At 41.1% G+C, this 23,714-nt stretch overlaps 1 protein-coding gene across 1 annotated transcript in view; it reads left to right on the top strand.

Moving 5' to 3' along the window:
• Positions 1 to 23,714, top strand: part of LOC149065245 (uncharacterized) — a 49,923-nt gene that overhangs the window by 8,527 nt on the left and 17,682 nt on the right. Inside the window, exons 2-5 of the mRNA XM_089254124.1 lie at positions 10,779 to 10,822; positions 14,152 to 14,334; positions 17,349 to 17,415; positions 17,517 to 17,624. Of these exons, the coding sequence (XP_089110250.1) occupies positions 10,779 to 10,822; positions 14,152 to 14,334; positions 17,349 to 17,415; positions 17,517 to 17,624 (402 nt within the window). The remainder of the gene's footprint in view (positions 1 to 10,778; positions 10,823 to 14,151; positions 14,335 to 17,348; positions 17,416 to 17,516; positions 17,625 to 23,714) is intronic.

Below are 23,714 nucleotides of genomic sequence, written 5' to 3'. Positions count from 1 at the left end.
TCCAAGTGATTCGTTTTCTGTCTGTCCTTGTGATGCCTAGCGTATTTCCATGCTCCTTTGTGTTGTCTGTAGCCTTTGTATCGTCTTGCTTGTGAATGTCCATGTTTCAGCTCCATACGTCTGTGCTGGCAGCACACGCTGGTTAAAAACTTTTCTTTTCAGGCATAATGGCATGTGACTCTTCAGAATTACGCAGTTTTTGCCAAAAGTGCTCCATCCAATCCTGATTCTTCGGTTTATTTCATTAATGGTAATTTCTTGTCCCAGGTATACATAGCTTTCTACTTCTTCTATCTCTGCGTTGTTGAGCAAGATTGATGTAGTTTAATTACGCTTCCCCAAGTATTAGAGTAACCGTTGTTAGTTGAAAGTTCTAGAATTCAGGTTCTCGGCAAAATCAATATACAATACCTATTTCCACTTCAATATATTTTTGCATTTATTCATAAAAAAAATCGAAATTTTTAATTTTTATCGCATATATTTCGTAAAAATACGAAAATTACTTATTCCTACTCATATATTAAAGAAATGCGCTTCAGATGGTAAATAATAGATGGCGTTATTTTTAGTCACAATAACGACATTTAAATCAACAAAAAAAAAAGGCTCATCTATGCGGATAAATAAATAATTCACCCGTTATCTCCGAAACCCTCGCAATTGAATAGCCTTCATGACCGGAAATGTTTTTTGTATAACCGTGAGAGGAAGTAAACCAACCGTGTCACGAACATAGCAAATACCACTTAACGGCAGCGGGGGGGGGGGGGTTTGGTCTAGCGTGAAACGTACCCGGATGTGTTACTTTGTTAGATATTATCCCGGAAGAAAGTAGCCGTGATATCGCCGAGATTCGTTCATATCCTCGCTTTTTGTTGTTGTTTTTTTTTTTCAACCCGCCATTCTCCCGGAAGGATATTGAACCTCGGCGGGGAGAAATTATGGATAATAACCGTGAAGTAAACACGTCTGGTGTCGTATCAGATAAATATCAAAGACTATCGCCCGGATGAGAGCGATAAGAAAGATCGTATATTTAAGCGAGTTTTATGGAGCTTTTATTAGCGAAATTTCATTGAATTTCTTGTCATCTTTTGAAATTGGCCAACGGGAGTCTGGATAATTGCATTAGCCTCAAGCAGGGGGTGGCTAAGCGAGGGTGCAAGGGGTGCGGTGCAACCCGGGCAGCAAGGTTTTCAGGGGCGGCAGCTTAGGCTTTATTTACACGCCATAATTTATAAAAATTGAAAATAGTGAAAATTTTTGAGCCATACCTTCACGATAAATGTTGGGAAACTTGAGGGAACAGACAGGTCTGGAACTGTTATACCAGAAATAAGAAAGCTTAGTGTCCGAGTGGCATGGTGGTAAGATGCTCGTCTACCATCGTGAAAGTTGTTGTCAGGGATCCGAGTTCAAACCCAAGGGAGGATATAGGTAAGATATTTTCCCTAACGAACTCGAGGGGACCACATATAGACAGCGCCTTCACTTCCAACCCATCTCACTAATGGCAGTAAATTGCGATATGGCCAGAGTTGGTGTTTGGTGAAGTAGTAGAAATAAGAATGCACAAGGAAGGCGAGTATGCATTTTGGCGTCCTCACCCAGTAATTTTTCAGGGCAAATTGAAGGCAAAAGAGAAATTATACTTCTTACTCGCCCGGTCTCTCTTAATAAAAGTCACGTGTCATACTTGCTCAGGATGTATCAGGGTGCTCAAGTGTAAGTAATGATTGCTAATTATTAAGAGCTGTAATGTGGTTAATATGGCGCAATTAAGAACGATTGGATAAATTTCGACCAAGCGATGAAATAATTCTTGATCTAAAAGTGGGATACTTTATTTAAAAGCGGGACGTATAGTCATGGACATTTTTCACAGTAAAAACACTGGTGTGATGCTTTTTACAAGAAAAATCAGGTTTATCCCGGAGTCGTCCACACACCCCCCCCCCCACTAAAGCCTTATCAGCCTTCCGCAACATTCGTCTTTAGAGGGGGGTAGCAGGTAAGCTAGAGCCTCCCCTACCCTCAAGTATGAATAGAGTAATACTCCGGAGTTACGTGATAGGTGGGACCGGCGATAACCGCGTAAGTCGAGATACGATTTTGCATACAAAGGTACATAAATACACTGGTGAAATAAATTAAGAGTATTTGCATATTTTATCGAATTTCCTGAAAAGAACTGAACTGAATGTAAAACCACTGCTTCTAGACAAAAATGCAAATCTTGTACGTCAAATACGTAAGCGTACACGTGTGTGTAGGCGGAGCCAGTAGAGAAACAGGCTTTAGAAGCGCGCGTAAGTTAAGACGCATTTCGTTCGCTAGCACACCTCGGCGAATTTCTTGGTGTTATTTTGCAGCAATCGGTTAATTTCAAATTGTAACAGTAAAAATGAGTAACCACCAACGTTTAGATGATGGAATGAGGTGGCGAATTGTGGGGAGGCTAGAAGCGGGCCATTCTCAAGTCCAGATTTGTAGAGAGTTCAATTTAACGCCCAGCGTCGTGTGTAACTTATGGAAACAGTTCCAGGATACCGGATCCATCGAGAGAAAGCCTGGGCAAGGTCGTCCAAGAGCCACGACGGCCAGAGAAGATCGCCATTTGTCGATTATAGCGAGGCGTAACAGGAGTGATACAGCTTCTCAGCTCTCTCGTGACTTGTATGCAGCCACAGGAACCCGTGTATCAAGGGTGACTGTTTCCAAAAGCTTCATGAGAGAGGGTTGTTTGCAAGAAGACCTGCTGTTTGCGTCCCGCTCAATTCTACGGACAGGAGAATCCGTTTATCATGCTGCAGAGAGCATAGAGATTGGAGTATGGATCAATGGGCGACCGTTCTCTTCACTGATGAGTCCCGGTTCAGCCTAAGCACCGATTCTCGCCGTACGTTCATATGGAGAGAACCAGGGACCCGCTGCCTACCCTCCAATGTGCGCGAAATTGACCATTATGGCGGAGGAGGTTTAATGGTCTGGGCAGGCATCATGTTGAATGACCGCACACCTCGCCATGTCTTTGAAAGAGGCACTGTGACTGGTGTGAGGTATAGGGATGAGGTCTTGGAGCCCTATGTTCGCCTTTTCAGGGGTGCACTTGGCCCTGAGTTCATTTTAATGGACGATAACGCGAGGCCACATAGAGCTCTTCTGCTCGACGATTTTCTAGAGAGTGAGGATATTCGCCGGATGGATTGGCCAGCCAGATCTCCAGACCTTAACCCTATAGAGCAGGTCTGGGACGCTCTGGGGAGGGCAATTGCAACTCGCAACCCCCCTCCGGGAACCATCCAGGGAATGAAAACGGCGTTGCTGAACGAGTGGGACCAATTGCCACAGGAAATGATAAACTGCCTTATTTTAAGTATGAAATCACGCTGCGAGACCTGTATATCTGTAAGAGGGGACCATACCCCCTATTAACCCATTTTTTTTTTGTTTATTCTGCAACCGCTGTTTCATACCTTCCGACTCCAGCGAGTGTTACGCACGATCATGCGCGTGTATTACAATTATTGAATGGTTATTTGTTTTGTATTGTATCAATGTATGTACATCTCAAATTTCTTAAAAATCGGTACAGTAGTTCTAGAGATAATCGACCAAGTCTGCAAATTCTCTTAATTTCTTACACCAATGTACAAGCTATTTGGGACCGAAATTCATAAAAACACTTCTGTTTTGGGTGAAAATTACAATTTAAAAAAAAAATGCAGCTGCACAACGTACTAAATGGGAAGTAAAAATCTCTTTGATTATGATGACTTCATAAAACCTAAATTGTCTTGTGGCGTCAATCAGGTCCTTGTTGAAGTCCATATTCTCTGAAACCTCTACAAATGAACGTCATGTTTAGTACGCACTCATCAAATGTTTTCATAAAGCCTTGGTTTGAAGACGAGAAATAAACTTTCACTCGTGAGTTAATTGATCAACGTTGTTGTTTTTTTTTAAAAGGCTGGCAATGAGTTTGAACTTCAGGTATCAAATCGTGACCAGTCTGCAAAAAATGGCAGATGCCACAGCAAGCCTAGGAATAACAACTATGAAATGCCAAAATTTTCATCTTCTCAACTAGTTCCCGAGCTTATAAAAAGTTAACTCTCATTACTCTTCACTCTCAAACAAATCAGCCTGTATATTGTTCTGATCGACCAAACAATTCTTATTTGGTTATAACGTAATTATCGTTACCAATTCACTAATGATCCCGTAAGTATGCTTATATACATTTGAGAAATGTGCATTTTTCCCCAAAAAACAACCGTGTTATTCCGAGTTCGCGTAACTCGGGGTGCAACCGGATAATAGTCCAAAAGTCCATACATACATACATGCGTATCTCTAGGAGGTTATGGCTGAGATCACTATGAGTTTCTATAGCGCATGTCCCACGATTCTTGGTCGGCGACGCAGGGTAAGATAATTAAAGTAAAAGATAATGAAAAGTCTTTGTTGGACAAAAACCACAGCCGGCGTGAAGGAAATCCCGTACTTGTTCGGAACAAACACATGCCGGCTGTAGATTTTGCGGTTTTATGTCCACAACAAAGACTTTTTATTATCTTTTATTTTAATTATCTTACCCTGCGTCGCCGACCAAGAATCGTGGGACACACGCTTATATTTCTTTTCTCTGTGTGTGTGTTTGTCTCTTCTTTTCATCAATCTATGATCTAGTATTTATCTCTGATCTTCTCTCCCCCTCCCGTTCTACCTGTCTTTATTTTTTCTCTCGGGCTTTGTCCCTCTTTCTCCTATTCTTTCTCTTCTCTTTGTTTCTTCTCCTTCCCAGGGCCACAACTAGAAACGAAAATTCACTCGGTCACACTATTTATTCATTTTGCCCCCCCCCCCCCTCCTGTTATTTGCAACTGAAAAAGAGTAAACTTGGTGCACTCTCCAATCCAGAGCCTGGGACACTAAATCCTCCTACCCTTTCATAGTTGCGGCCCTGCCCGACTTCTCTGTGTATTCTTTTGCTTCTTTGTGTCTCTGTGCATTCTTTTGCTTCTTTGTGTCTCTGTGCATTCTTTTGCTTCTTTGTGTCTCTGTGCATTCTTTTGCTTCTTTGTGTCTTTGTGCATTCTTTTGCTTCTTTGTGTCTCTGTGCATTCTTTTGCTTCTTTGTGTCTCTGTGCATTCTTTTGCTTCTTTGTGTCTCTGTGCATTCTTTTGCTTCTTTGTGTCTCTGTGTATTCTTTTGCTTCTTTGTGTATCTGTGTATTCTTTTTTTTGTCTCTGTGTATTCCCTTTTGCTTCTTTGCGTCTCTCTCTTTTTTTTTGCTTCTCCATGTCTTTGTCTCTACATTTACTTCTCCGTGTCTCTACTTACCTCTGCTTTTTTCTCTCCCTCTATTTATTTTTCCCTGTTGCTTTCTTCTCTCTCGCTCTATCTTTGTTTCTTATGTCTCTCCCTTTCTTTCCCTTTGTCTGTCTTTATCTTTACTTTCTTTCACTGACATTTCTTTTTTCCTTTGTCTCCCTCCTTTCCTCTGTTATCTCTGTCTTTGTCATCTTTCTTCTCCCCCTTCTCCCTCTGCCACATTCTTTTCCCATCCTTCTTTCTCTATTCTCTTATCTTCCTTTTCCACTTCCCCCACTTCTTTTGCCTCTTCTCCTCTCTATCATTACTCTTTCTATATATGCTTTTTTTTTTCTTTTATACCTTTCTGTTTTCTTTCTTTTTTATTTTAACTCGCTTTATCTTTCTCTGCTAATGTTTCTTACTCTTTTTTTTTGTCTCTTCTCCCATACCCTCTTCGTCTTTGTCGTTTCTTCTTTTCCCTCCTTTTTTGTTTCGTCTTTCTTTGTCTCCCCCTTATTTTCTTTTCAGTCCCTCTCTCTGTTTCTTCTCCACGTCTTCGTCTGCCCCCATCTCTTTCGAGTATTTTTCTTACGGGCTGATGCGAAGATATATTTAGTGGAAAGAGAGAAAATTCAACTGCCCTGAACCCCCGTCCGTTCACTTCCCAGACCACTAGACTCAAAGGCAACGAATATCTCAATCTCCCCTTGGAGCTCGTGCACACTGAACCGGACCGTACATTGACGGTCGGACCTAACCAAAGCCTCCTAGATACTACAAGCCTGAAACATGTTTTCGTGACGTCACAACCCGGGTCCTACCGCGTACACGCTTCGCATTTAAAACACGCTACCAACATGTATTTTTTGGCAATTAGAAAGAAAAATTGACGATTTTTTTTATTGCAATTATTACCTAGTATGGTATACGGAAAACACTGAAAATTAAATTAATGAATAATAGGTACTTCTAGGAGGCTTTGACCTAACTCAGGCCAAAGTTCACAATTGCTGACAACGCCACCAGATGGCGACTTATCCGAGAATATTTTTCTTACCTCCAATTCTCATTTTTTTAAATTTCTTAACGTTTTCCCTAGACCTCTGTGTGATCTGTCGGGGGAAATCGCGATAAAAACATGCAACCCCCCCCCATCTGAACTTAGACCTCCACAGCCGATGAATGGCACGCCATCAATTCGATTTCATTCTTACTCTTCCTTGTTTTTCTTCTCCTTTCTTTTGTTTTATCACTTCTTGTTCTCTTCCTTCTCTCACTAAATACACTTTCTTCATGACACTTCCTATTTCCATCTACTTTCCACCCACCCATCCCCATCTTCACCGAAATATAAACACACAGTGTATGAATTTCTATATCATAAATATTTAGCTCTTAATTATTATACCGGAAAGAAAGTTATCCATCACACACACACACGTCTTTTCGATTAATCGATTGAGATAAAAAATAACAAAAGAACTAAATTTGATCTTTTCCCTCTTTCTTGCTTTCATATAAAAACCGAAACGAACCAGGAAAAGAAAACAAAAAAAGGCATGGTTTCATGCAAAAGCGAAAAATCTCGCATTTAACGATTTTCGCGCCCTTTTCTTCTTCTTTCAAGGGGTCGGGCGGGGGAGGGAGGGGGGGGAGCAAAAAGTGGCCACGCCCTTGGCTCGTCTCGTGTACCTCGCCGCCGTCGTCATGCCAACGCGATACATTTCCTCTTTACCAAGGTCAAAAATGAAGATTCTCGGACATTTTTATTTTATTCACCTTGTTCTGCGCCCGTTACCACCACCCCCATGGGACAAAAGGAGCAAGTCTTTTTTTTTTTTTTTTAGGACACGAGGGCGAATTCCGAGCCTTAACACGCACATTCCTCCTTTTAACAAAGCAGCGGTTGGAATCTTTACGTGTACCAGGATGGTTGATATGTCCAAGTGCTATTGAAGTTAACAACTCATCGCCTCTGTCACGATGTTCGCGTGGGGGGAAAATAGAAATTTATAGCTTCCGATATTTTACGACGACGACGACGTAGGCACCACCATTAGGAAATTACTCTTTATTTATTTTTTTTTTTAAATATGGGGGGAATAAAAATACTCTCCACTCATGTGTATTGAAAAATGGATGACCTGCAATATACTCACACACACACACACGCGCCTATCATTCTTTTCGAATGAGTTCAATTTCGGTGAATTCTAAAGAAAATTGACCGGAGATCGGTCCCAACAGGAAGATGTTATCAATCATCAATGGTTATTGAACTGAGATCCGTTCTGAAACACGGGAAGCCGTTATGGGTATGGTCAGGGAGGTTCCGCTAACCCAAATCCCCAGCTAGCGGTATCATGATACCCGTGACCGGACAGTGGTGGTCGGCTGAAAGTGATTTCCCAAATTCGAGGAGTGAATACGAGCTTGATTCTCACGTTGAAAAAAAAAAAAAATCTATCCGAAGTGCTCAGCACATACCCATGATAGTGAAAAATATATTTATAACATATTCATTTTCAACCAATTTTATTCGTAATAGATGGCAGTATCAATTGAACACTTGTCACACACAAACCATGGAGGAAAGAATAACAGGAGGTGACGCGACCAGCGCGTCCGTTGAGAAAGCATCGGGGGAATCAGGGTTGCCAGATGAAGCCAGTGATCACTCTATTAAAGGGACCAAGTAAGCCCAAACAAACCGTGGCTTCCCATGCTTTTCCTATGGGAAACATCCCCGTTTTTAAAAATCATTTAAAAATTTACTATTCACTTTAGGAAGTCGATTTTTTTTTCTCAAATTCTTTGGATATATTTATACAATTGAACGAGAGCTTTTATAATTTTAGTTGTTATTTGTTTTCGAATATTAACTTCAACAACATGGAACCTTTTGAAAAAATAACCAAAATTTACCCATATCTTGTGCCACAAAATTTCTTCTCGGCATTTTAATTTTTAAAAAAATTATGGCAAAGCACTGTTATTGATTGATCAATAATCAATTAATAAGGACTGATAATTGTCAATTAATAACATAAGTGGTATTAAACAATAGTATTTGAGAAATTCGCCTCGAAGCGTTGAATCAACTCGGCTCTTAAACGTGATACAGCCAGAATTTTCGGTGGTTCTCCAGGCTAAGAATTTGAATGTGTCTCCGTTTCATTAAATTTTCTAGTAAATTGACAAATCAATGTGGGTATCGTCATTACTTCGCGTTAAAAAAGAAAAGAAAACGGGATACCCGTATTTTTCTGTGGTTTTCCGACTTCGAGGCGCAATTCAAGTCCGATTCCTCCCATTCGAAAAAAGTCGAAAAGTCCAATGAAAGGGAGCTTTTGTGTCTGTTTTCCATTAGGACTCATAAGTTTCAAACCCATTTAGAGATAACTTCTAAACAAGGGTAATAAATAATGCGTTATCCACCCGTGAATACTGTACTTATCTCTCCCTCTCTCTCTCAGTGCGTTTTCTATTGACTGAATTAATCATTCCTAAATACGATACTAGAGTATTTCTCTTCCCTTTTGGTTTTTTTAAAAAATATTATTTATCGGAATGGGGGAAAGACAACAGGAAGCGCTAATGGACTGACTCCGCGTTTTTAAAATCCATCTCAAAGATGGTGGAAATACGCTTTTAAAAATGGGGAGACAAAAGGCAAACGTTCCATTGAGCGTTTTGTTTTTTTATGGCGCAGCATTATGAAACATTTTCAGGACAAAAATACACTTCCGTAACAAGATAGGGGAAGATATGCAGGACCGAATTGAAATAATATTGCGACTATACCCCGTAGTACTGGGTGAAAATGCATCGATTACGTATTTCATTCTGACTTTAACTGCTTAGCAAAGACTTGTAACCTTGCCCGATACTTGTATGCCTTATACCTGTAATCTTGCGTAGTACTTGCAACCTTGCCCGATACTTGTAATCTTGCCTGATACTTGCAACCTTGCCTGATACTTGCAACCTTACCTGTGTGTGTGTGCGCGCGTGCGTGCGTGCGTGCGTTACTTGCAATCTTGCTTGATACTTGTAACCTTGCCTATCTGATACTTGTAACATTGCCTATCTGATACTTGTAACCTTGCCTATCTGATACTTGTAACCTTGCCTATCTGATACTTGTAACCTTGCCTATCTGATACTTGTAACCTTGCCTATCTGATACTTGTAACCTTGCCTATCTGATACTTGTAACCTTGCCTATCTGATACTTGTAACCTTGCCTATCTGATACTTGTAACCTTGCCTATCTGATACTTGTATACCTGATACTTGTATGCCTGATACTTGCAACCTTGCCTGTGGTACTTGCAACCTTGCCTGTGCTACTTGCAACCTTGCCTGTGATATTTGTATGCCTGATACTTGCAACCTTACCTGTGTATGTGAATGTGTGTTTGTGTGTTATAGTCGCAATCTTGCCTCATACTTATAACCTTGCCTGATTCTTGCAATCTTGCCTGATACTTGTATAGGGCGCGGTAGCCCAGGGTGATAAGATGCTCTCCTAAAGTACCTAAGGATGTTTAGAGGTGTCGCGAGTTCGATACCCGGTTCGTCCTTGTCAGAAAACTTTCCTGACATAGGGGTACAACAGAAACGGCGACAAGACCGCAGGGAAAATAAAAATTGCTACCGTAAAGAGCCCCCCCCCCCATCGAGGGGTTAGCGCACCAACCCCTCGACGAGTGTAAAAAACAAGCCTGCCGTTCGGAATCAGCAATAAATTGTAGGTCCCGGTCTAATTAGCCCTCGTGTGCAGAAAATGACCGTGGTGCGACAAAAATGATCAAATGATACTTGTATAAGCCTAATAATGCAAGAACAATAAGTTAATTCAAATGAAGAGATTTTTCGGATATCATGTCGAGGTGAACTTGGGAAAGAAAAGTTTGTTGTTTCCACCGGGAATCGATTCTAGAGCGTCTTGCAAATCGGGAAAGCACACTACCTATTATATCTCAGAGACACACAATCTTTCTTCTTTTACAAGACGCACAGTAGCGTGACTTGCTGAGTAGAGACATTGCAGCCTCTCAGCGATTGGCTCTTCAGGTGGCTGCAGTAGAGATGGATGATTTTTTAATCGTCCACCTGGAGGCCGATCGCTGAAGTTAAGAGACGCTGCAACTGTTCATTATGATCACGTGATCATTATTCATTCACGAAATGCTTTTAACCTTTTGCGGTCCTATATGTCTGCTTTTGGAAACAACGGTATTTCATTGTTACAACGGCCTCTTACGATAATAGGAAGGCCCCCGTAAATTCGTCTTCTTAGCAGAGCTCATAAGCTATAAAAAAACTGCAAAGGCACAAAACTTTCGGGGGTTTTCTCTTTGCAGGGACGGTGCTATAAAGCGCGAAATGCAGAAAAAAAACCTCTGAACCGCAAAGAGTTAACATTTGGTTTTTCCATCTTATTTTCCAGATCTGTGAGTGTCCTTGCAGGGTGGATAGCATGACAAAGACTAGGTGAGTGCTCAGATTATTATGTCATTATCATCATATATGTACATACATTATGAATTTCATCCCGGGTGAAGGAATCGAACCCGCGACACGTTTAACAAAGATAGGCCATCATCAAACTTTCGCAATCCTATGTCGAGGACTTTATATCGGGCCACGTCGGGAAACGGCATCATAGTTCCCCCCGCGAGGAGATTGTGGGAGTCAAATTGAGCAAGAACGATGCAGTTCGACTATATTAAATCATTCCAAGATAAAAACTGTAAATGGGATCTGAAAATACCTATCCTTGTTCACCTTTCCCCGTTCACTACAACATGAGCGGTCACATTGCAGACCATATTTTTCCTTTTAGAAACCCGGCAATCTGATTGGTTCATGTGAAATTGAAGGAAAAGGGCAAGAGGTAGAGTAAAAGGGGGGGGGGGAGATACCGTATTTTGAAAAATATTTATTTTTTTCCACAAAAATATTTGTTTGTTTGTCCACGAATCGTTTACGCCACTGGATAGCTGTATCCACTTCCAACCAAACCTGTGGTTTATGATATGTGCACAGCGTAACCAAATGGCCTCCCACGCTGAGTTTATTACATAGCGTTTTAACCGGAACAAACCCGCTTTTTTGAGTATAGACGGCATTTTTTGAAGTTTGCCATCTGGGCAGGTGGTGGTGGCGGAAGCGTGTCTTCAAGGTCGTGACAACCATTTGCCGAGTCCTTGTTACGTGACAGGTGTGTCTATTTCTTTTTTCTTCCCGTGTCGCTCGGAATTATTTTCGGCATTCGTTTCGAGCACCGAGCATCGATTGCTCGAGTAGTTCCTGAGCGTCACGGTGAGTACTCTATTGGGCAATTCTCAATTTTTTTTTTCAAGATTTCAATTTCTCAATTTTCCACGGAATTTTAGTGATAATTCAGTGGGTGCTGAGAAAGCAGAAAAGAAAAAAAAAAAGAATGGTGGAAATCCCAGTCATGAGAAATGTCCGGCAGTCGTAAGCACTCCCTACTATGGGATGTAAACCTCCCTAAATTTGACCCCAGAACCATTCAGTTAACTAACGGGCCCTTGCAGTTTTTGTATTCGATGTGAGCCGTACCGGTTGGGCTACCGAGAATATTAGCCCTGGTGTCTTAATATGGGATGTGAAACATATACCGTGAGCTATATATCGCGTCCGAAGTCCTTACGTACGATCATAATCCAACCAGTTGTGCCATCGGGAATATTATCCCCGGAGACATAATATAGGATGTGAGATGTACCATAAGCTATCGGGAAAATATCTCCGGGGTCCTGGGATCGGGAAAATACCTCCAGTCCTAATATGAGATCGGGAAAAATACCTCCAGTCCTAATATGAGATCGGGAAAAATACCTCCAGTCAGGGACGTAACTAGAGCGGGCGGGGGGGGGGGGTCAACTGCCCCGGACGAAAAAATTTAGGGAGGGGGCGGCAGTTTTTGGTGAACGAAGAACACCGTTACTAAGTTATCGAATTTTAAAGCTGTGGGCCCGCAAAATAATGTTTGTCTCTGGATGCAAAAATCTTAGTTACGGCCCTGCCTCCAGTACCTAATATGAGATGGAAAAAAAAAATACCCCTGCAGTCCCCGGTTCATTTTTCACTAATATGAGATCGGGAAAAATACATCCAGAGACCGTTGGCTATCGCGGCTCCCGAACTCCTAATATGGAATGTGAACCACACCGTTCTCCATCGGGAAAATATCCCCGAGTTCTAATGTGGAATGCTAACCACACAACGTTGGCCATCGGGAAAATATCCTCGAGTCCTTATATAGGATGTGAATCATACCGTTGATTATCCGGAATATATATCCTGAGTTCTAATATGGGATCAGAGCTATACCGTTGGCTATCGTGGCCCCAAGTCCTAATATGGGATCAAAGTATACCGTTGGCTACCGTGGTCCCAAGTCCTAATATGGGATCAGAGCTATACCGTTGGCTATCGTGGCCCCGAAGTAGTCCTAATATGGAATTAGAACCACACCGTTGGCCATCGGGAAAATATCCCGAGTTCTAATATGGAATGCTAACCACAACGTTGGCCATCGGGAAAATATCCTCGAGTCCTTATATAGGATGTGAACCATACCGTTGACTATCGGGAAAATATATCCTGAGTTGTAATATGGGATCAGAGCTATACCGTTGGCTACCGTGGCCCCAAGTCCTAATATGGGATCAGAGCTATACCGTTGACTATCGTGGCCCCGAGGTCCTAATATGGAATGTGAACCACACCGTTGGCCATCGGGAAAATATCCCCGAGTTCTAATATGGAATGCTAACCACAACGTTGGCCATCGGGAAAATATCCTCGAGTCCTTATATAGGATGTGATCCATACCGTTGACTATCGGGAAAATATATCCTGAGTTCTAATATGGTATCAGAGCTATACCGTTGGCTATCGTGGCCCCGAAGTCCTAATACGGAATATATAACCATACCGTTGACTATCGGGAAAATATCCCCGAGTCCTAATATGGAATGTGAGCTATACCGTTTGTAACCACGACCCCAAAGTCCTAATATACAGAATGTGGACGAGACCGTTGGGCAGAGTCGTCTTAGCAGTGGGTCCTCGAGCAAAGTGATGTTCAACCCCCCCCCCAAGCTTGAAGGCCTATTTTACCGATTCGCTTACTTTATTAAAGTAATACCGTAGTACCGGATCTCATTACCACGAGACACCAGGACCATGTCCGGTTGAGCCTATGCGATAGCTAGGTCCTGGCGTAGGCTACCGGGAATGGGGGGCTCTGACGTCAATCTTTCTGTACATTTTCAAACACTTGCTTTTAAGATCTAATGCAGCAAAGGGCAGCAGAGCAATTAACTGCCGATCTCGTGGAAGGGCGATTTACGGCTTTTCCAGAGCTGGTGTAAATGTATCAAAGAGATTTTTTTTCAATAGGATTAGAGACCGGAAACACTCTGGACAAATTTGCTGCTCGTGGTGCTCGCTCAACACTAGCATCACAGCTCGACTAAAGTTCTACTGGGCCCCCCCCCCCAGACAAAGAAAACATTAGGGAAGCCCCCATAAGACTGGGGTAAAAGATGTTTGGTCAGTCAGCGAAAATGCATTGCTTAAGTGCATTGCATTTAGGGCTTCCAAATTATTGGGGAAATGGGCAAACGATCCCTCCTGCCAAAGCGAAAATCGTGGCCCTAAAAAAAAGCACGATAAGCAGCAGTTTCTAAACCACTTTCTATATTAGACAATTAAAGTAAAGTATTTATGGATCTGTGCATTGGTCATTGTGGATGATTGCTGATGAATGGATGGGTCTCGTTTAGTGTTGCGCCAAGGTGCCCTTACTTGAAAGGTTATATGGTCGAGCAGACAAGGCACATGCACTCCGACATGAACATGATGCAAGTGAGGCAACAACAATCGCAGCAACAACCCCACCCGGTGACCGTCAGGGAGATGGAATCGCTGAGAGAAGCCGCTTGCTATTGGAAGGAGAAGTACGAGAGGTAAGTTTCTGTGCAAATCAGTGCATGCAGGCAATAGCCAATTATAATCGTGACTACCTCACACACGATTTTAGTAAAATATAAGTTATGACGTCATGATGCTACGACCTCCGGGGGTGGGTGAAGGTTGTCGTTAAAATAGATTGCTCGTAAAGTATAATCAAGTGAAATTTCTTGGTAAGAAAGGAATGATGATCGTGATCGAATAAATTCGAGTACGGAAGGACTTTGTGGGTCCCCCCCCCCCCCTCTTCACACAGGTATATCCAAATCGATCTCGAATAGCTTGGAGACGAAGAGACGGGTCGACTGAACGATTGGAGTTGCCCGTTCTCCTCCAGTATCCCCATACGAAGAGCGCCCAGGAGCTGAGCTCTCTGTGACTGGCCACTGATATACAGGGTGTCTGTTCTTAATACGGCCTTTATTTCATCAATCGTTCGTCGTAGAGGTATAGTTATAATGTGGAAAAGTGCTCAAAATGTGTTCAGAAATCACTCTGTACCAGTTCCGAGAGTCAAAATACAGTGTCTGAAAATAAAAATAAAAATCTAAATTTTTATACGGTCCCCTTGTCTCCTAACTTCCAATTAGAAAGTTGCTGCCCTGTATACTTCAAGAGAGATACAGGGCGACGTGATTGGTGCCACCCCCCCCCCTCGAAAAAAATTCCATGGTTTCTAAGTGCAATATTCATAGAGACATTTGAATTCAAAAATTAGAGAAAAGTTGGGAAAAAACAGAAAAACTAACGGACAACGGCACTCCTTTCCCTCATTTATGATGGTCTTCCCCAACTTTTCTCCGATTTTTGAATTCGTATATCTCGGCTAATGTTGCAGTTAAAAACATGGGGGTTTTTTTTGTTAGGCGCCTGAGTTGCGCAGTAATAAGATGATCGTCTTACACTATGAACGTTACCGTCAAAGTCCACGGGTTCTCAAATCCGAGCAGGTTCTTTACTTACCGAGAGCCTGTGGCGACTACCGATAGATTTCGCCTTCATTTCCCACCCTACTCCATTGGTTGGAAATGGCCGTATGGCGGTATATGACGAGAATTGGTGCGCGGTAAAGTAATAGAGACGGGGAAACAACTTTTTAATTGGACGTTAGGTTACAGGGAAGGAGGGGGCGTATGAAACTTAGATTTTTTTTTTCACTTTGTGACACAGTGTATTTCCGCTCTCGTAACTGGTACAGATTGATTTCTGAACACATTCTGGGCATTTTCAAAACTGAAACTATGTTTTCAAATGTTCGTGTAGTGCTTAAATTCCATTAAGTTATTTAATAGCAGACTCAGATATTGTATAGTGCTGGGTGGCAGCGTCTTAATCGCATTGTCAGTGATTGAATCAAAGCCAGGGGCTTTGTTTTTCTGCAGAGCTTTTATGATGCCTTTAACCTCATCAATCAATATCTGGTGGGATAGACCAGCACCTGCTAGAGATAGAAGGCCTCCGCAGTCTGCTTGTGACATCAGTAAGTAGTCCATTTTCCCTCAGAATATTCAAGGGAAAAAATTCCCTGCTCGTATCATCGTTGTGAGGAAAAGAAATGATCGGGCTCAGAATTGGCGATTTCTATGCCCCACATCCAATCAATATGCGGTTTTTGTGAGCCAATCAGGAAGATTCTACGCCAAAAAAAGAAGAAACGAAATAGGATGCTGTGTTTCAAAATGTGGAAAACTTGCTAGGTAGTCTGAATGACGTTTATGGCAAATACTGCAGAGGCCTTCTATCTCTAGGAGGTGCTGGATAGAGTGCCGAAAAATGTTCTGTTTTATCAATTTCAAAGTGTTCCTACCCGTGTATCCACCCTTTCGACTTGTCTTCCCGGTGTATTATCGTTTGGAAAGGATTGTTTTTCGAGAGAGAGTCAGCAAATATCTCAGCGCTATCCTCGTCAGCTAAAACTACGCCATTTCAACAAATGATAAGACAGAATGATCCTGGTTTGTATCAGTTTCTCGCATATCAATACTTGCTTAGGAACAAAACACAGAGAACTGGACTGAATTTCTTCCACTGGCGTTTGAACGAAATATTTCGTCCGTTGTTTCAAAGGGATTAATACGAGTTTTTCTGTGTTTTCCTTCCTAAACATTTTTTACACACTTTAACCAATCGCCGTCGAAATTCCCAGAATAGAAAGAATCCAAGTTTCCTCCAAGCGGGACAGACGCTGGTATAAAAGACAACCTCTCACCTGGCTTCAGGCAAAGTAACAAAACTAACCAGACTGTGGGAACTATTCATTGCCGGCGAGAAGAAACGAATCGGTTATTTAAATTTTTTTAATGGCATATTATAATCTCATAATGGCACTGTGAAAACGTCGCGACGTGTCAATTCCAATATCTGACTGTCATCGTCCTACTCTTCTTCCCGCCTGGTTTAAAATTATTTGTAAAAAAATAGTTGTGGTGGTGATTTTTATTTATCAGTACCGTAGCGACGTCTGTCGTAAAATTGGGAAAAGTGACGACGTTACCAAGGATGCGTGCGCAGGCGTCCCTCCCCCTTCTCAGTTTTTGAATCTGGTAACCCTATATGTATTGTTCCGGATAATTTCTCTCACAAGTCCTTGAAATGAGTAGACGATGAAACAAAACGCAGGATGTTACAGATTTATTCCCCAGAACCGGTATTTACAAGCAGAGATTTCGACGGAACGCGACCTACAAAGAGAGTGCGATCGACAAATAAGATCACATAATTTTAACAACGACACATAAGTTCCGTTTTAGTGCGGCGACTTCTATAGGCGAAAGAAACCTCTTAGAATCGCGTGACATCTTTACACTTCTCCTTTGGCATCATGACATTGCTAACTTATAGGCGTCGCCAAGCGTGTCACTTGGCGATATTTACAGAATTGCATTTATGGGGTTATTTATAGGCAAAAAATGGCATAAAATATATGATAAATGATGATTATTTACATCATTTTCGTGACAGTATGTATCTGTACGTGTCTCATTATGTGTCTTCATCTATGATTTCACAGGCTGTACGAGAGTCAGAAACGCTTACAGAAAGTCAACGAAGGCCTCGAAGAGAAGCTCCTCAAAATAGTGAGTGAACAAATCTTTTCGCCGTTTTTGTTTCCTTTCATTCGTTGAAAAAAAAACCATTTTATTTACTCTTCTTTTTTGTTTTGTTTTCCTAACTGAAGGCAGATAAGTTCGAAGGTGAGAAATCGGATTTGACCAAAGACGTATCTGATCTGACGGCCCGTCTCGTCGAGGCCAGGCTGACTATCGTCGAATTAGAAGAAGAGAACGTAAGTCCAAAGCACAAAATTTATTGTTTCCATTGGTTTCCAGAGCATTCGTAAGGATCCGATATCAATTTAGATTCCGTTAACCTTTTCTTTCCAAACCAACACGGCTTCGGACGATCCCTTTCTACTACATCCCAACTGTGCCTTTTCATCCATGACCTTTCCAAAGCCATTGATAACAAGTTACAAGCCGATATCATCTTCTTGGATTTTTCTAAAGCCTATGATAAAGTTCCTCACAATAGACTTCTCCTTAAACTTTCAAATCTTAATGTACAATTGCTCAAATGGTTAGAAACTTTCCTAAAAAATCGTAAACAATTTGTTCATTTTAAAGATCATGATTCACCTTTTATACAAATACAAATACAACGCCACAACAGGCAAATTGCCCAACGAGGTGGCTGACTTAAGAACATCGTGGATCCCCGAGCCATTTTTTGGAGGCCCTACCTACTACTGCTACACCACACATGCAATCCGCCCACACCCCCCCCCCCGCCCGCGGAACCCCCAACGAATCGGTACATGCGGGAATGTGCATGTAGTTTTGTTTCTCTGTAATGCTTGTTATGTGTAGTGCTGCCATCTGCCACCAGTTTTTCTAACTATGAGTGAAGTGTTATGATTGAATGATTTATCGTTGTAGGACTGTTGCTCTCTGTGGCGAGACTTTTTAACGGGGAGATCGGCTCGCATTTGCGCCTTGAAGTTGGGAATCACAGAAAACCTACTTCACCACTGTAAATTCAGGTACCCCTCAAGGAGCGGTTCTCTCTCGCCTTTATTGTTTTTAATATATATAAACGATCTCCCTGAAGCCCTCAACTGCACCACTAGATTTTTTGCTGATGACTGTATGATCTACCGCGCAATTAATCACAAGTCCGATCAAGAAACTCTCTAACGTAATCTTTTTTCCATCTCAGACTGGAGCTCATTTTGGCATATTCCTATCAACCTGTCTAAAACAGTTTTCACGACAGCTACCCCCAAACTTTTCCCCTCGAATTCTCTCACTCGATCAATAACGTAACTGTATCGCAAGTTTCTTAATTTAAATATATGGGTGTCATAATCTCGGCTGACCTCCGTTGGAATAATCATACCGATTATGTCTACCAGAAATGTCTCAACAAACTTTTTTTTCCTTCGCTGCAACCTCAAACATTCTACTCGTGACGTCCGACTTCTCTTCTACCAGACTTCTATTTCTCCCGTTCTTTCTTATACTGCTGAGGTCTGTGACCCCCACACCTCTAGTAATATCGACAAACTTGAATCTATCTGAAATAAATCCGCCCGCTTAATTCACGACTGCTGGTCATCTTTTAGTTCAGTTTCCTATCTTAAACTCGAACTTAATCTCTACACACTCGCTACTCACCGACTTATCTCCCGCTTAGCCATGCTTTACAAGATTATTCATGGTCATTTAAATTTCGATACGTCCGGTATTCTGACTAGGCCTTCCTATGTTTCCAATAGACATGACCACCCCAAAAAATTAAGACCTAATTTTGCCTCTACAGAATTGTTTTAAATTCAGTTCCTTTCCCAATACCAGTTGAATGGAACACGCTTCCCCTCTACTATTATTAACTCCCCCACGATTTTCGATTTCTTATCAAATGTTACAAAGCATATGTGTAGGAATCTACCACGTCCTCTTGATTAGGCCTTGAATGGTTGTTGCATAAATAAATAAATTTATAACTAGAATGGCGTTCTTAAAGGTCATTCAAGTATTACGTCAGCATCGATGGGGGGATTCGGGTTTGCTGATTTTTGATGACAAGAAGGGAAGGGGAATTTGAATGATGCTTACGTCATCAACCACCAGGGACGGCTGCGTATAATGAAGGTGCGTATTCCTCCCCCAGGAGAATTTCTAGACATAAGTTTGATGCCCTAAGTCAGTGGTTCTCAACCGGGGGCCATATGACCCCCTAGTGGTACTGAGATACTTCAAGGGGGCCACGGAAGAAAATTTAGAAAGGGGCCATGACAGGTGGTTTGCAGGGCCGCAGAGAGCTGAGAAGAAAAATTAAGGTGTGAAGAAATAATGCTTTTATATTAGTGACTATACACTTACAGAATCCAACAAAAGCACCCACAAAACCAGGGCCATCGTAGGGCCAGGGTTGGTCTGATTTTGCCCAACCCGAAAAAACTACACCCCTAAAACTGAACTTACTCGCAAACAGTATACTTTCTAATGATGTTATTGCATTGTCATACTCTATCTCAAAAGAAATACATAAATAATCCTGTGTATTCAATGCTATTTAGATTATAGGGGTAAGAAAAAACCCTTGAAAAATCCCATTAAAAATTATACCTTAAAACTTCACTTACTTGCGAACAGTATGCTTTGTAATGATGTTATTGCATTGTCATACCTTTGTGGGGGCCACAGATAGAGTATGCTTTTATTGCATTGTCTATATATACTCTGTTCCCCCCCCCCCCATCCACAAGGGTGGGGCTTGCAGGACTCTAGCCTGGAGCACGCATATAATATTTTTGATTTTATTTTCCGCTATAAACTCATTACAGAGGGGCCCCACGAAAGATCTCCGCCAAGAGGTCCTGGCTCCGGGATGTGGGGGGTTATGACTCTATCTTAAGAAAAACACATAAATTAAATCTGCGTTTCAATGCTATTTAAATTATATTTCTTCCCATTATATGTCTTTTTTTTACAAGTAAAGAAAATAAACGTTTTTATGAATGTTTTCTAACTCACAATTACTAATCCTTTTTAATAACACCTTTTGATTTGAGTGATCTATACACTTTCACTAATATTTCTCTGCTTTTTCACATCAAAGTTTGTTTCTCTGTTTTGACCATACTAGTCCAAAAGTAGAAAAATTCGCTGAATTGATGCAGATGTGAATGTAATTTGAATGTAGGTCTTCCGAAAGTCTGTATTCAAAATCTTATTTTTTTCTGCCTTGCCACGCATGATTTTCCACCACTTTTTTTGCTTCAACTGACTATATCACGTTTCGTGAAAACATTGTTCCTGGATAGAAATCTACGTCTTATATTTGGAACATCTGCAGTGCAATAACAAATTCTGTATTCAGTTTTTCGATCCATTGTTCAGCGGAAGCTTCTTGTTCCTTAGTTAATCTTTTTCCTCTCAAAGCAGGATCAGTCATATTTGCAAGGAAATGAAATGGAGTTGGTACTTTTTCAAAGCGATGTGCATGCAACACACTCTTTATATGAAGATAATTCTTGACTTTCCAATACATCTAGCCATATTTCTACTGTCTGTCCAAGAGTACAGCTATCTCTTTGTAAATTATCGAGGGCTTTACCAATACTCGATAACTGTACTTGCAAGTTGACGCATTCTCTATGTAATCCTTTGTTATCTAAAAACATCACAATTATTTTTTGCAATTTCTTCTTTATGTTCAATGGATATTTCTACGTATTTTTGGTAATTATGGATGAAAGAAGAAAGGCAAGCTTCTTCAGAATTTCCCTTTGTTTCATTAGGTAATTGTGGCTTTTCTCCATCTTTTTCCATAAGCCACCCAAGTGGTCTATGGTGTTATCTAAAATATTTTTGTATTTCTACTACACATTTTATCACATTTTTAGGGGTGATATCTTTAACACGAAGATTCATAAAATGGGCTGAGCAGCCAAAAGTAAGGACATGTGAATGGTTTTGGACAATTATGTCACGAAATTTTTTCATTTTGTTCTCGTTATCGCAACAAACAGCAAAAACACTTTTATTATACTCTTGCTTGATAGTATCCATAGCTCTTTCAGCTATTTCCGCACAAAATTCTGCTGTTTTTTTGTGTGAGCCGCATTCGACAGCATCTACAACCTCTGACAATAAAGTTCGGTGAATAGTCCTGTAACATTAACGTAGATGAAATGTTAACGAAAGTTACCTTACTGTCCTTCGAAATAGTCACCTCCCATTACTATGCACCACTGAGATCTCCTATACATGTCCTGGAAACTTTGCAAGAAGTCTTCTTTTGGGATGGAGTTCAAAAGCCTCGTCACGTTTCGTTGGATGTCAGGAATATCGTCAAATCTCTTTCCTTTCAAAGCGAGTTTGAGTCGTGGGAATAGGAAGAAGTCTGGAAGATTGAGATCTGGTGAGTACGGTGGATGTTCAATTTGCACCACCCCCTTTTTTGCCAGGAACTGTTTGATGATATTGGTTGTGTGAGGGCGAGCATTATCGTGAACAAGAAACCATGAACCTTGTTGTGCGTACTGAGGTCGTACCCTGCGTAGACATTTCATGAAACGGGTCAAAATTTCAATGTACCTTACAGCATTCATCGTCGTTCCCTCAGGTAGAAATTCCTTGTGGATTAATTTTCTTGTTCTCAGTTAAGAACCAACGCACTAAACAAGCACTTTGTAAAGCAAGTCTTTCACGGAACACAAACGACGCTCAGCTGAACAACGGTGGCGGCAGATGGTCAACACCGGCCGCTACGCATGTGCAGCGTTTTGCTTCGCCAGTGTTGCCAGATCGGCCGTTCTGACTTCATTCACCGAACTTTATTGTCAGAGGTTGTATTAAGTGGGTGCTCTTGCCAGTGTGGATACTCATTGCGATGATGGAGTCAGCATTTGCATTTGACCAACCATCCAACATCAGAGTGATAGTTGAATTTTTCATTTCCTCTGCCATTAGAATATCAACAGTTTTATCTGCCTCATCTAATAATGACCCAGCTAATTTTTTCCTATTAGGAGGGATATAACCCGGATGCAAAGCATAAACCATTTCTCTAAATGCATTACTATCGGCTATATTAAAAGGTGGGCAAAAACATTAGCATAAAAAAATTCGGATACTTTTAGATCAAGAACTAACCTCTGGCGGTCACTTGTTTTAACAATAAATTGTCCTATTGGTCTTTGGGTTTTGATGTTCTAGCATCCACAATAGTATTTGAACTTTCGCATGTAGAAAGAAACATTATCTTCAAGAGGTTGCTTTCTTTTCAATAAAGTAGATGCATCTTCACTACATGAAGATTGATTATCACCAGTGTTTGATGAACACAAAAACAAGGAACGAGCTTCCGATTTCCTGCATTTATTCACGTGAGCACGGATTCTTTCCACTTTTGCACTCTAAAGCGCGTGTCCCACGATTCTTGGTCGGCGACGCAGGGTAAGGTAATTAAAGTAAAAGATAATAAAAAGTCTTTGTTGTGGACATAAAACCGCAAAAACCACAGCCGGCGTGTGTTTGTTCCGAACAAGTACCGGATTTCCTTCACGCCGGCTGTGGTTTTTGTGTGGTTTTGGGTGGCTGTGGTTACTTTAATTATCTAGCCCTGCGTCGCCGGCCAAGAATCGTGGGACACGCGCTTAACTATGGCATTGCAAAACTTAAAAGTCACTTGCCATTTGTTACCAGTTTTATTCACCATAGTCCATTCAATGGACTGTTTTCTTGTTTCCCTTTCTCTCTAAAAGAAAAGAAAGTGTTGCAAACAAGTACAAAAAAACTAAAATTATCTAAATACAGCTTATTTAGTATTCAGGGGTAAAGCAAAGGTATATATCTAGAAAAAAATTAACTCTTAACTTACACTATTTTTTCAGAGAATAAGATTGATGTGGTTTCAGAATTTAGTTGCTTACAAATAGTTTGTTAGGATTTTCGTTTTTTTAATCATAATTCTAATAAACTGATATACTATTTCTTATCATTTGGGAACAGAGTGTTTCTCCACTAGAGGTGTTTGAACTCTGGTTTCGCTTTAAGCACACACTAAACCAGCTAAAATTTTTATCAATATTGAATTAATGTTCTGTGCTAATTATTATTAATATACTTATGTACATAATAATTGTCATAAATTACCCAGTCTATTATATATATTTATATATTTACAGCATATAGGCCTATAACTTTCTTTCCTTATGCCTCAATATCAAAAGACCCTGAAAAAACCCAGTGGGTTAGGTTTTTTTCTGAAAACACCCGGGTTGCCAACCCTGCTTAGGGCATGGACCCACCCGGGCCTCACTGCCTACATTTTGCAGCAGGTTGCCTAGGATGGGGTTTTTTGCAGGTCC

This window comes from Pholcus phalangioides, unplaced genomic scaffold, assembly GCF_987345545.1.
Source record: "Pholcus phalangioides strain wild (caught in Gottingen) unplaced genomic scaffold, Ppha-v1.0 ptg000040l_1, whole genome shotgun sequence".
In the NCBI taxonomy this organism is placed as follows: Eukaryota; Metazoa; Arthropoda; class Arachnida; order Araneae; family Pholcidae; genus Pholcus; species Pholcus phalangioides.
This window is presented reverse-complemented; position numbering and strand designations above follow the sequence as displayed.